Source organism: Oreochromis aureus, linkage group 9, assembly GCF_013358895.1.
Source record: "Oreochromis aureus strain Israel breed Guangdong linkage group 9, ZZ_aureus, whole genome shotgun sequence".
NCBI lineage: Eukaryota > Metazoa > Chordata > Actinopteri > Cichliformes > Cichlidae > Oreochromis > Oreochromis aureus.
Window position 1 is genome coordinate 5,984,352 of NC_052950.1, and position 14,509 is coordinate 5,998,860.

The 14,509-nt window shown below is 39.4% G+C and overlaps 1 protein-coding gene across 2 annotated transcripts in view; it reads left to right on the forward strand.

Moving 5' to 3' along the window:
* Positions 1 to 14,509, forward strand: part of rsu1 (Ras suppressor protein 1) — a 41,196-nt gene that overhangs the window by 4,479 nt on the left and 22,208 nt on the right. For both annotated transcript variants that reach the window (XM_031751240.2, XM_039617597.1), the window contains 5 exons: positions 2,026 to 2,146; positions 8,045 to 8,163; positions 8,645 to 8,727; positions 8,856 to 8,970; positions 9,555 to 9,687. In XM_031751240.2, the coding sequence (XP_031607100.1) occupies positions 2,026 to 2,146; positions 8,045 to 8,163; positions 8,645 to 8,727; positions 8,856 to 8,970; positions 9,555 to 9,687 (571 nt within the window). The remainder of the gene's footprint in view (positions 1 to 2,025; positions 2,147 to 8,044; positions 8,164 to 8,644; positions 8,728 to 8,855; positions 8,971 to 9,554; positions 9,688 to 14,509) is intronic.

The window sequence follows — 14,509 nt, forward strand, 5'->3', positions numbered from 1 at the left end:
AATGGGTGTCTCATTACCAAGGTTTCACACAAGAAACATCTCATGATGGATAAAACCAATGAGAGCTCTCTCAAGACCTTACTGATGGCATTGGTTACAGAAGAATATCTAAACTGTATGCATGCTTACCATGCAAGACTACATTGTTGAAGGAAAAGCATATTGAAACGCATTTAAAATTTGCTCAACAATATTTAGATAAGCAGGGAGAATATAGTTTGGTCAGATAAGACCAAAATTGAATTCTTTGGATGCCATAATAAACACCATGTTCAGTGGTCAAAAGGCACTGCATATCACCCCATAAACACCATACCAACAGTGAAGTTTGAAGGTGGGAACATGATGGTGTGAACCTGTTTTTCAGCGTAGGGCACTGGCATGCTTCATGATATAAAGCAAAGACATTGTTCACACCTACTGGCTAAAGAAGATATGGCCATCTGGCAGTACAAACGAATGAGCTGCTAATGAATGAGACGCACCTGCAATGGCTAACTGAAGGCCAGACAGTCCTGATCCTGAAGGATTCCCAAAAGGGAGCGGTCCTATCCAACTAGTGACCAAAACCCCTATCAGGCCTCACAGCAGCTAAGATGAACAGGCACATGACTCAATACATGAGCAGGGCCCAGAAGGGAACTGGAAGATTCACCAGAGAGGTGAGCTTGTGATGCACAAGCTCTTAGTAGACAGAGTAATCACTCAAGACTGCAATACCACACTGACCAACCTGTGCACCACCTAGATTGTCTGTACAAAGGCCTATGACTCAGGACCCTAACAGCTGTCATCAGAAAATCGATGAGGATGTGGCGAAAAACACCGGAGGCCAGCATAAAGCCGATTGCACAAGTCACCATCAAGTGTGGAATTTACCAAGGAGATAATCTAGATAGTCCCGAATGCTGTTCTGAATCGCCCTGAACCTCTTCGGGTCCTGTGTTATGTGGGGCAGCATCCCACCATCATCCCAATCTGCTCCTAACAACTATAGTTAATACACTTATTATAAATGTCATGAGCTTGTGCTAGGCTAATGCTGTGCATTAAAAGAAGCGAGAAAGGTGAAGTCCAATCCCACCCAACGAGAAACCAGGGAGCAAAGGCTGAACCAACAACCTCCCATCTCCACCCAGTCCCACTCCCTACAATTCCACCCCATAGTCTTTAGCCCACTATAGCCCAAGACGGGCATGCCTTTAAGATAAGCTACTGTGGTCAGTCTAACAGTGGTAATTCCTTCATATTTCATTTCTTACTAATTCTTTTGACCACATATAATCTTAAATTGGACTGAAACGATATTTACCTTACAGACACAGACTTTGTGTTTAGTGTTAATGTTGTTTTTGTGGAAGTCTTGATCTGAATGGCACAGATTTATCTTCAATTATTTTCAAAATGTAGAAAGCAGATATTGCACATTTCAACTAGCAGGTTAAATACACACACACACACACACACACACACACACACACACACACACACACACACACGTTCATGCGCAAGTCCTACGAAGCCTATCAGTATGCCCAGACCTCACCTCTTTAACACTCATCCTCCTGGCAGCATTCATGTCAGGGCCTAGTTGGTTTACTCTTTTCTTCTAACTTGTCTCTGTTCAAATGTCCAGCCCACTGATCATCAGTAGAACTGTAAATGGTAGGGAAGGGTAAAACTGTCTCGTTTATACTCTTCAATCTTATATCAAGGTTGGTCAACACAGTGTTTAATCAAGTTGATGATGATGAACTGGTGGTGTCACGGTATGTATATTTTTGTTGTAAACAACCTGGTAAATTGTGGGTGTGTAAGGTGTAAGGTTAGTTAAAAAGTCAGTTGTCTCGAAACAAGGCCTGAGTTGCTGATGGTATCCTAACTTTAGAGATGGCACCTGTGTGATACCACACTATCAATATTTTCAGACATCCAGGACATCTTAGAGAACTGTGTTTTTGTGCTAATGTCCCCAGTATGCTGGATATACTTATCATTTATTTTCCCTGTGTTGGTGTTTTCCAGCTGTCCCTGCTAACATCTCAGAACTGAAGAACCTGGAAGTTCTAAACATGTTCAACAACCAGATTGAAGAGCTTCCTACTCAGATCAGCAGCCTTCAGAAGCTGAAACACCTCAACCTTGGGTATGTGCTATTGTTACCTCGTTTACAATCGCCACCTACTCTTTATTGTTCCCTAGCTGTCCGTGCTGGATATAGGTGGGAATCGCCAGAAACCCTACAATATGATATTATCACAATACTTTGCTCATGATACAGTGTTATTGGGATTTTTAATATTTTGCAATATGTTAAGTATTGCAATACGATACATTGCAGTTTGTCACAATTTTTCAGCAGTGAATTATGTCCTCATAATTATCTTTCATCATTTGTTTTATCCAATAAGATAAAGTTATTTGATTTATGTTATTTTATTTGCTACACAGGGAGATTGTCAAGCATACCAACACTGTTACTAAAACTTACCATAAATGTTGCCGTAAGACGGAATCAGTCTGCTTTCAGTTCAATTCAATTCAATTCAATACAATTAAATTTTATTTATACAGCGCCAAATCACAACAACAGTCGCCTCAAGGCGCTTTATATTGTAAGGTAGACCCTACAATAATACATACAGGGAAAAACCCAACAATCATATGACCCCCTATGAGCAAGCACTTTGGCGACAGTGGGAAGGAAAAACTCCCTTTTAACAGGAAGAAACCTCCGACAGAACCAGGCTCAGGGAGGGGCGGGGCCATCTGCTGCGACCGGTTGGGGTGAGAGAGAGAGATTAATAACAAGTACGATTCAATGCAGAGAGGTCTATTAACAGATAGTGTGTGAAAAAGGTGACTGAAAAGGAAAAACCCAATGCATCATGGGAGTCCCCCAGCAGCCTATGACTATTGCAGCATAACTAAGGGAGGATTCAGGGTCACCTGGTCCAGCCCTAACTATATGCTTTAGCAAAAAGAAAAGTTTTAAGCCTAATCTTAAAAGTAGAGATAGTGTCTGTCTCCCGAATCCAAACTGGAAGCTGGTTCCATAGAAGAGGGGCCTGAAAACTGAAGACTCTGCCTCCCATTCTACTTTTAAATACTCTAAGAACAACAAGTAAACCTGCAGTGCAACAGCGAAGTGCTCTAATGGGGTGATATGGTACTACAAGGTCATTAAGATAAGATGGGGCCTGATTATTTCAGACCTTGTATGTGAGGAGCAGGATTTTGAATTCAATTCTGAATTTAACAGGGAGCCAATGAAGGGAAGCCAATACAGGAAAGATATACTCTCTCTTTCTAGTCCAAGTCAGTACTCTTGCTGCACCATTTTGGATTAACGCAGAGGTTCCCAAAGTGGGGGGCGTGCCCCCTAGTGGGGGGCACAGAGCCATTGCAGGGGGGTACACGTGATGAATAAAAAAATTTAAAAAATAAAGAATGCTTGGACACTGCTAGGACACAAACGTGATGGGGCTCCGACACAAACGCAAAGCAGAAGATGAAGCATTGCCAAATATGTTTCCAAACCAGCTTCCTTCCAAGCCAAAGACTAGAAAATATGATGAAGCATATCTTGCCTTTGGCTTCACCTACACAAGTGCCAAGGTAGGTATCCCCGATAGAATTTGTTTCCCCTGCGTTAAGAGCACGCGCTGGGCTGTCCAAACCACAGACAAACAGTATCCCAGTTGTTTATGTTTTTGAACCAATTTTGCACAAAGAGGCATTTTTTGAAAAATGTATTGATAGCAATGTTGAATATTATTACACAGGGAAAAAAAACTACAAATAATTACACCATGACTCCTCTGCCTTTCTAAATGGAGGGACAGTAGCTGCGTGTGTAAGCGTGTAAAAACTGCTGATAGTAAGATTAACAGGAACAGTATTTTGAATCTATCTGCCATTGTAGAAATTCATCTCATGTAAACAGTAATGTGGCGCACAGCGTGATTTGGAAAATTCCGTATTCCACTCGTCCACACGTAAACGCAAAAAATTTTAAAAAAATCTTTGTTTTCGGTGATTTGAAACGCCGTTTACGTGTGGACGGGGTGGGGGGGCGTAGATTTTCTTGTAAAACAAAGGGGGGCCTAGCAAAAAAAGTTTGAGAACCACTGGATTAACTGAAGGCTTTTCAGGGGGGGGGGGGGTTAGGACTTTCTGATAATAATGAATTACAGTAGTCAAGCCTGGAAGTAATAAATGCATGAACTAGTTTTTCAGCGTCACTCTGAGACAGGATATTTCTAATTTTAGAGATGTTGCGCAAATGGAAGAAAGCAGTCCAACATATTTGTTTAATATGTGCATTGAAGGACATATCCTGGTCAAAAATGACTCCAAGGTTCCTCACAGTGTTACTGGAGGCCAAGGTAATGCCATCCAGAGTAAGAATCTGGTTAGATACCATGTTTCTAAGATTTTCAGGGCCGAGTACAATAACCTTAGTTTTATCTGAATTAAAGAGCAGAAAGTTAACGGCCATCAAGGTCTTTAAGACGCTCCTGCAGTTTAACTAATTGGTGTGTGTTATCTGGCTTCATAGATAGATAGAGCTGGGTGTCATCAGCATAGCAGTGAAAATGAAAATGTACACTATGTCTTCAGTCTATTAGCCTGCGATTAAATGGTGTCAAGATGGCAATTAAATGAAATCTTTTTCTCATCGTAAAGCAATTAACTGTGATAAATCATCAAGAATCAAATATCTCTAGATGTATACATTTAACAGAAATTTGAATAAAACTTACATTTGTGCTCTGCAACCTTCCAATTCTGAAGCAATATAACCGGAATGCAATCAAAAGACTCATTCAGACTGATGACAACATGTTGGCAATCTGTATTTATAATTTAGACCGCAATCATTTCCAAACCTTTGACAACCTCGCGGAGAGCAATTGTACTCACTCCAAGTCAGTCCAAGTCAGACTGCATCGTTTGAGGTGAGGTTGCTTGTGCAATAGAGGTGAGTGAGAAAAATTGATATGGCGCAGTATTGCGATATTTCGCATGGCGATATTGCATCGATCCAGAGACACTAAATATCAATATTTTAATAAGTGAATCAAAATAAATAAATGAACAATAAAAAAAATTAAAATATTGTGGAAGACTCTTCAACTAACAGAAGGGCTCATCTCCTTCACCACTATACTGAGATAACTTCCATTTACAACTGCAGTACAATATTACTAGTATAATTTGATTAACTACATGTTCAATTTCACTTGCCAGCACCCAGGCCTGTTTAATCACGATATCATCTAAATAGAACCTAAAGCTAACACAGCATTTCACGAAAACATTGTCATACCAAGAATCAAACACGGTGGTGATAGTGCGATGGTCCAGGGCTGCTTTGCCACTTTGGGACCTGGACAACTTGTCATAAGTGATGGAACCATTAATTATGCTCTCTACCAGAAAATAGGATGTCCAACCATCGTTTGTACCCTGAATCTCAAGCACACTTTGGTTAAGCAGCAGGACAATAATGGAAAGGACATAAGCAAGTCTATTTCTGAATGGCTCAACAAAACAAAATGAAGGTTTTGGACTTGAATCTAATTTCAGTGCTTTGGTATGACAGGCCATTCATGTTTGAATGGGGAAATACTTTCTCACACCAGTGTGTACACATTACTGTATGCAGTAAATTTATCTCTTTCTACCTTTTTAAGTCTGTGAAACCTCAGGTTGCTCTAGCTTCGATTCGATTACAGCCATTTATCTAAATTGGTTTGTTTATTTGATGAGCAGTAAGTGAGTAAAAGAGCATGTGTTTGATGTTTAAACCTCAGCTCAGCCACACAGCCTTTATGTGACTCTTTGCTGGGTTATCTCCAGTGATTTACAACACAAATAATACTCAAGAGTTTTCATTTATTGTTTTAGTGTTACAGAAAAACTACAAACTAATCTAATTAAAACTGCAGTTTCTGTGTCACAAATTGGAAGTGAATGTATGTGTATGTTTAGATATGAGTGCAGCCTCACACAGGCAGGATGTCAGTGACAGGAGGATTAGGAGAGGAGCCATGGTGTGTATTGATCCACAAACAAACATGATCTGGATAGTCTAAGCCTCAAACTACTATTCAGGCTGTGCATTCACTTTTCATTTTCTGTTTATTTTTTTGTTTTGTGAGTGTGCGTCTGTACATGTGCGCGCATGTGTATGTGTGTCGCTGGACTTGCATCGATGTGATTGGACCTCGTAGGTTCGTAATATCGTTTGCCAAACACATAGAACTCAAATAGAACGGTTGTCCCTGTGACCTGTCAGCTCCTTCTACCTGAAAGCATATATGTGCATAAACTCAGCTGTTGTCTCCTCCATTATCAGATCCTCCCTTTCTGTTAATCTGTCTGTTCAAACCTTTTGTTTGTTTTGTTCCTATTTATTTGGCTACGATGTTCATGATAATTATCAAGGACAAGGCCCAAACAAAAAAACTCAGATTTGTACCATGGGAATCTGTAATTGTGGAAACGCAAGATCAAGAAGTATGGCAAGAAGTATTGAGATGATTTCTCATCTGTAAATTTAGAAATCATATTACAGTTACTAAGGAAAGAAATTACAATGGCTTTCACTATGGGTTCACCCGAAACCTTGGCCTATTGTGACCCAGACTTGTTTTCACACCTGGGCTCGTGTGATTAGGTAGAGGATCAAAAGGGGGTCCATGACCCTCTTGGGGATGCTCCCAATAGTGCTTAAATCTGGGAACCTCCGCTAATTGCTTGTAGAACTGAAGAAGCTTTTCAAATGAGAGAAACTCAAAGAAGTCCGGTCGTCTTTCTTTTCAAGCTCCTTAGACTGTGTCCATATAGTGTAAGGAAAAAAAAAATCAAACCTGCCCCTTTTGTTCATATAGACTACGATCAGCTGTTTTCAGTATGTGCAGGGAGGAGGGAGATCTTGAAGTAATCTATAAATATTGATGAGTTACGATTTGAAAGAGCTTTTATTATTGCTGCATGAAAACACAAGAACATGACAGTAAAATGCAAACTACAGGTTAAAAAAAACTATCCACTGCTGCTGATTCAACATGGACTCTTTCCAAGCATCTGCAAAGGCAGCATGTTAACAGTAGGCCAACAGTGAAGAATCCAGAAAAATGGTAAATCAGAGTGTATGCTGATCCCAATCAATGTTTGATTTTCAACAGCCAACAAAAGCAGTAGCATTGTAGCCTCCATTTCTACCTGTACCTGTTTCTAAAGTAGAATAGCTATGGTGATTGCAGTGAAGTGTGTGTCCTATTTAGGTTGGGGAGCTGTGATGCATCAGATCTTGAGGAATGGAATATTTAAGCTTAAAATCTTTAATTCTGGCAAAATATGGCTGGAGCAGCCATATGCCACAACCAATTATTAAATTTTGTACCACACCTTTACCATCAGGGCCGTTAGGTGAATACTGATAACAATGTAAATGATAAACTCATGCTTGTTTTTGTTTGTTTGTTTGTAAATGGTAAATGGACTGATTCTTATATAGCACTATTCTACTCTCCCAGAGTATTCAAAGCGTGCTATACAAAATGCCAAATTCACCCATTCACACCCATTCATTCACACAAGCACTGTCTTCTATGCTTTTAAGTGCTTTCTAACTACCATTCACACACATTCATACTCGGATGAATGCATCAGACAGCAACTTGAGGTTAATATCTTGCCCGAGGATAATTGGCATGCAGACTGGGGGAGCCAGGGATTGAACCACCAACCTTCCCAAAGGTCCCAAAGATGAGGATTCTATATTAATTTTCAGCCTTGTCCCTTGCACACACATATTTGACATTTTTCAGATTTCAACATTCTTTTGATGTTATGACAAACCATAGTTTATGAGATATTCAAATTCTTCACAGTTTTGGAAATGATGCACAATAAGTAACTTTGCACTCAATCATTGCCTAAATTTGAAACAGAAACAGCAAACAGCTGAAGTTGGTGTATTGTTTTTATGTAATGCATGATATGGGTTTTGTGTTTGTTTTTTGGAGCACAGGATGAACCGCCTGAGTACCTTGCCCCGAGGATTTGGGTCATTGCCTGCTCTGGAGGTGTTGGACCTCACCTATAACAACCTGAACCAGAACTGTCTGCCTGGGAACTTCTTTTACCTCAGTTAGTGTGCATGAAGACACACACACACACGCAAAAGTTGAAAATCATAGATTCTGCCCAAAACAATTTCCAAAGTCTCAAAGAGTTATAGAATTATTTTAGTTTATCCCATTCTTGTGGCAGTGAAGCTATATTCAATTCAATTCAGTTTTATTTATATAGCGCCAAATCACAACAACAGTTGCCTCAAGGTGCTTTATATTGTAAGGTAGACTCTACAATAATACAGCCTATGGGGCCAAAATTGCGAACCTGTCGCAGATTGCACGGATGGACGGGGTCTTGTTTTGTTAAGCTTTTGAATATTTTGCCTTCCATAAACAACTAGGTGCCTAATTGGGAAACTTTGGAAATTCACCCTGTCTCTTGCTAACTTATGTTGAAGATGTTGCTGAGTTTGCTCTTGATTGATTAGACTGTTGTATTGTTCTCCACCATCATTGCACATGGATTCAAAGTAACAGGGATCTCTGTTTTCCAGCAACTCTGCGAGCTCTTTATTTGAGTGACAATGACTTTGAGGTCCTTCCAGCTGACATTGGGAAGCTGACGAAGCTGCAAATAGTAAGTCAATGTGAATAAAAGTCTTGGAATATTCAAGCCCCATTTGAATTTTGAATCAATGTAAGCATGTGATCTTGTATAATAAGTGAATGCATCCTCTTTTTGCTTTGTGTATTTTTTCTCTTCAGTTGAGTCTTAGAGATAATGATCTGATCTCGCTGCCTAAGGAGATTGGGGATTTAGCTCATCTGAAAGAGCTTCACATCCAGGGCAACAGACTGACCGTTCTGCCCCCCGAACTCGGTACTACCCACATACAAACAATTCTTTAGAGAATAGCATATTGATTTACTGCATGTGTATTTCCTGGAGACTTTGTCTGCTGACCGATACTGAAATCCTGAACCTATCTCTTAGCCTAGCCCAAACTTAACACAGACCTAAGTCTTTTTTCCTAAAACTAAATGCTTTACATTATGGGGACTGGCTCTTTGTCCTAATAACGTATTATTAAATCATCACTGTGATCCAAATACATTCATCTGTTAAAACTGAGTGTTTATGTTTAAATAGAAATCTGGTGAGAAAAGCTGTGTTCTTTGTCATCCCATTTCCTTTTTAAAGGGTTTTAAGCATATATAAAGGCAAGAGCTGAGTTTCTCTACCAACTGAATAAATCTGGGTGGGTGAACTGTTAGAGCAGTACTGTACTCTTTCCAATTAGCACTGCAATTCCCATGATCAAAGCCCTCAACCTGATGGCTCTGAAGCTGTATAGCAAGCTGCATCTAACTTTGTAAATGTGATTAGTTTGCAGAATACAAGATAAACATCAGACATACGAGAAAATGCTTCAATGGCATGTTTGTATGTCCCCTTGTCCACAGGTAATCTGGATCTGACTGGTCCTAAGCAGGTGTTTAAAGCAGAGAATAATCCTTGGGTTACTCCCATTGCAGACCAGTTCCAGCTAGGAGTCTCCCATGTTTTTGAATATGTTCGTTCCGAGACCTATAAATAGTAAGTATTACGAGTTACACACACACAAATGTATATGTTTATCTGCAGTGCTTGCATTCTTTGTCACAGTAAAAGCAAGTGGAGGTTGCTCTCAGCAGTGGTTCTTCTCTTGAACTGAAATTGAATGCTACAATCTCAGTATCGTGCCAAAGAAAAAATGCTTGCATGTGATTTGAAGTGTCTAGTACAGATATGTGTGCCTTAGAGCACAGATATATATTTATAAATATATATATATATATATATATATATATCTACGTGTGTGTGTGTGTGTGTGTGTGTGTGTGTGTATATATGTGTATATATATATATCTATATATATATATATATGCATATATATATATATAGATATATATATATATGCATATATATCTATATATATACATATATTTAAAGGGTACTTTGGTGGAGAAGAAAGTTAGAGTCTGCACTGGAAAGCAGAAGACTGCTATTAATTCTTTGTTCCAAGCAGCAGGAGATGCTGCAAATCCTCTGTGTGAATGCTTCAAACTGCTGCTCTGAGGCATGCTCTGGAACTGATCCCTGCACTATGTGGCTGTGGGCGAGAGAGACAAAAAGACCGTGTCTCAAACAAATTCCATTCCACTTTATGTTTGCATACTTCTATGAGATTTTATATAGCACCGTGAAGATATAGAGTAGTGCATACAAATGTCACACTTTGTCCGATTTGAACTTTTTATTTTGACCCACACAAAAAATATTTTTCTGCAGTACTTAAATGTCTTGATTTTTATTATTTTATTATTTTTATTATTTTTATTATGCATTTTAAAGTCATCACTAGTGAACTAATTACCACAAGACCAATGGAGAAGGCTGACAGTGGAAATACAAACATTGTGGTTTCCAGTAAAAATGAAACAAGAAGACACGCAAGTATGGAACGCCAGGACTGCCATAATGAATTAATTAAATACACCATTAAATAATTAATTAAATGTGGCAATAATTAATTAAAATTGGAAATAATTAATTAAAATGGGAAATAATTAATTAAATAAATATTATTGCAAGATTTAATTAATTATTGCCACATTTAATTAATTATTTAATGGTGTATTTAATTAATTCATTATGGCAGTCCTGGCGTTCCATACACAAGATGCAGGGCTTGAAAATGTAAAGTCAGGCTTTGCTGTTGCCATGGTATGTTGTATCCATTGTAATATCTGATCAGCATACTGACCTGTCATTTCACTGGACCATGATCTCCCCATCAGTACAAGATGTAGACTCCAGTGTGCGGATAGTTTTAGAGACTGTGTCAAGCGTTATCTTTCCCTCTAAAGCATCAATGGGATCTCAGGGAATCTGTTTGTTTTTTTGTTTTTAGATTTAAGTAATCCATTAGTTCAATGGCCTTTGAGCAGCTTTTTATTCTTTTGGTGCAGTCAAACAAAGGTGTGTGTTGGAATGTGTTAAACAAGATAAGTAAACATCATGGGTATGTTGAGTTTGCCTCAGATCTATGTGGTACTCTAAAAAGGCAGCAATGTGGGTGTCTAGAGTATGAAATATAATGCCTCATATATTGTTCATGTTAATGTGGAAATGGCCTTAGAACACACTTTTTCTATGGCAAGTTTTCTTGAGGGATCTCTCTGTATTTGGCAGAATACATTTCTCTGATCAGACCACTCACCATGATACACCGTGATATGTAATGCGCCAGTATCGGGACAACATAAGCTTCCATACAGACTCATGGTTACTGAGTCAGTGAAAGTTACATAATTCCTTTTAGTCCTCAGAGGATAGCCCTTTTCCTCCTTCTTTTTCCCATGTTTCTTTAATATGATACTATCATTCTTAGCTTCGGACAGTTTTTCATGCAGATTTTTGACGGCATTATTTATGGTGCAACAAAAGCCCAATTTAGAATGACAAAACATTTTAAATCTAATGTTGGCTGTAACAGTTCTGCTTTAATCGCAGAGCTGCGTCCTTACTATGCCCGTAATTATATTTCTTAACTGGTGATTTTGATAAATGTTGTATCTTTTTCAGATACCACATACATGTTGGCATCTTAAAAGTCCTTCTGTTCAAGATCATTATTATCCCTCAGTTTTTATAAACTAAAGAAAGAGACGTGGGTTTTAAGCCTTTTTTGACCAGGATTAAAATCTTTTGCATTATACGAAAATAATGCATTATAACCATTTATCACTGCGACAGAAAGTGGGACGGCTGCCCTCAGCCTTCAACAAGCTGTCTAATTTAAACATCGTATCAAGCTGAGTTTACAGTTCTTATGCATTTTTTAATGTAGCATTGGTTCTGTAGCTTTACTGTTGATTTTTGCAGTGTAAAACAAACGGTGGTGGACGGGAACAGCAACAAAGTGAACTTTTCTTCGTTAGAGCTTGTTGATCCGTCTTAGAGCTAGTTGATTATTAAATCAATGACAGGATCACAAAGTGGTTGCAACAACACAACAGATAACAACAGAACACAGATAACAACAGATAACACAACAGCAACTTCACTGTTGACATTCTAGATGACATTAGATGACATTCTAAATTCTAGTTCCTTCCACTTGGCTTTATAGCCTCTGTTACACCAGTGCAGTACAGGGATCAATTGTTCAGCATAATAATACTTTCTCAGGCATGGAAGTGCCATTCCCTCTGTCTCTTTCCCTAGCTGGATTCATTTAGTTCTAAAGGAATACAAGGCTAATGCCTTCATGAAATTCTTTAAAAAGAAAATGTGTATATTTTAGAAAAATTATTACAGTATTCTCATCGATGTAGCAGGAGTACAGCAACTGCAGTAGTTTCAGATAGTTCAGAAAGGGGAAAAAAAAATAACTTTAGTAGTTCCAAACCAAACATATCTATTTGACCCCCATCCCTACATAACTTTTCAAAGAAGTCTTACCATTATTTAATGATATGATTTTAAATCTATGCATCCATCCATCTTCTTCTGCTTACCTGGGACCAGGTCACGGGGGCAGCAGCCTAAGCTGAGGAGCCCAGACCTCCCTCTGCCCGGCCACTCCCTCCAGCGTGTTCTTGGTCTACCCCAGGGCCTCCTCCCAGTGGGCCATGCACGGAACACTTCACCGAGGAGGCATCCTTGTTAGATGCCCGAACTACCTCAACTGGCTTATTTCGATGTGGAGGAGTAGCGGCTCTACTCTGATCTGTAAGGGAGGAGCCAGCCACCCTTTAGATAAAGTTTATTTCTGCCGCTTGTATCCGCTATCTCCTTTCGGTCACTTCCCAAAGCTTGTGACCATAGGTGAGGGTAGGAATGTAGATTGACCGTAAATCGAGACTTTTACGCTTTGCTTTTACGCTACGATCTCATTATCCGATTACAAAATTATTGACCTGTGGCCTAGAGTGTTCTGGTGACGTGTACTTATGGACACCCTTATATTACAAAACTGTGTTTGTTATGGACAGACTGGTTTGCACAGAAGTCCAGTAACAGAACACCGCTCAGTTTCAGATCTGGCAGGTCATTCCTCCCAGTCATGCCCCTCCAGGTCTCACTGTCGTTTGCCATATGAGTGTGTAAGACCACGGAGTCCCCAGGGATACCACCCTACCTTGGGACTCCAAGAAGGTCAGGTACTCTAAACTGTCGTTCAGCGCATAAGCGTCCGACGTGAAGGTGCAGGGAACAAACCTTCTCGTGCACCGGGAAGAACTCAGAAGATCTACTAAGATACCCATCCCAGCCCGCCACCTCTCACCAAGAGCAACTCCAGAATAAGACAGACTCCAGCCCCTCTCCAGGAGAGAGGGGGCTGGAAATAGGGAATATTTATCCTATTTTGACTTTTCTTCACTTACTCCCTGAATTTACTTTAATATTTGTGGTATGTGGTTGCCCCTCCATGAACCTGCTTGTGCTCCAGGTTTTTTCCTGTTAAAAGGGAGTTCTCCCTTCCCACCATTGCCAAACACTTGCTCATAGGGTATTGTATGATTGTTTGTGAAAGTCTGCAGTGTGAATTGGGCCTTATAAAAAAAGATATGTCCATCAAGCCAACTTTTAAAAACATCTCGAGCATTAATAACAGAGCACAGCTTACGGTTCAATACAGCAACAAAATATTCATAAGTTTCAGTTTTTTAAAATATCCACCATAAAAGATTTGTGGTGGATTGCATTGTTGCAATTTTTCCTGGACTATAACTAAAATGTGTGGCGTTATAATTCAGCTCTGCCAGCCAAGAACACTCGGGTTGTATTTTAGGATAAACAGTTGGACATCATGATTACATGTATCAGTCAGGGTGGATGATGGAGCATTTACCTGCACTATATAGTCGACTCCAACTCTGTCTATGCAATCAATCACTGTAACTGCTAAAAAACATTCATGAAGTTTGGTTCTTTTATGACTTTATTATAGGTTAACAGAAAACAGTGATCATATCTGCTGGGGCAAAAATATACATACAGCAGTGCTAATATTTGGTTATATGTCCCTTAGCCATTTTCACTTCAATTAGGTACTTTTGGTAGCCATCCATAAGCTTCTGGCAAGCTTCTGGTTGAATCTTTGACCACTCCTCTTGACAGAATTGGTGCAGTTCAGTTAAATTTGATGGCTTTCTGACATGGACTTGTTTCTTTAGCATTGACCACATGTTTTCAATGGGGTTTAAGTCAGGATGGCCATTCTAAAACTCTTATTCTAGCCTGATTTAGCCATTCCTTTATCACTTTTGATATGTGTTAGGGGTCATTGTCTTGTTGGAACACCCAACTGTGCCCAAGACCCAACGTTTGGGCTGATGATTTTAGGTTATGTTGAAGAATTTGAAGGTAA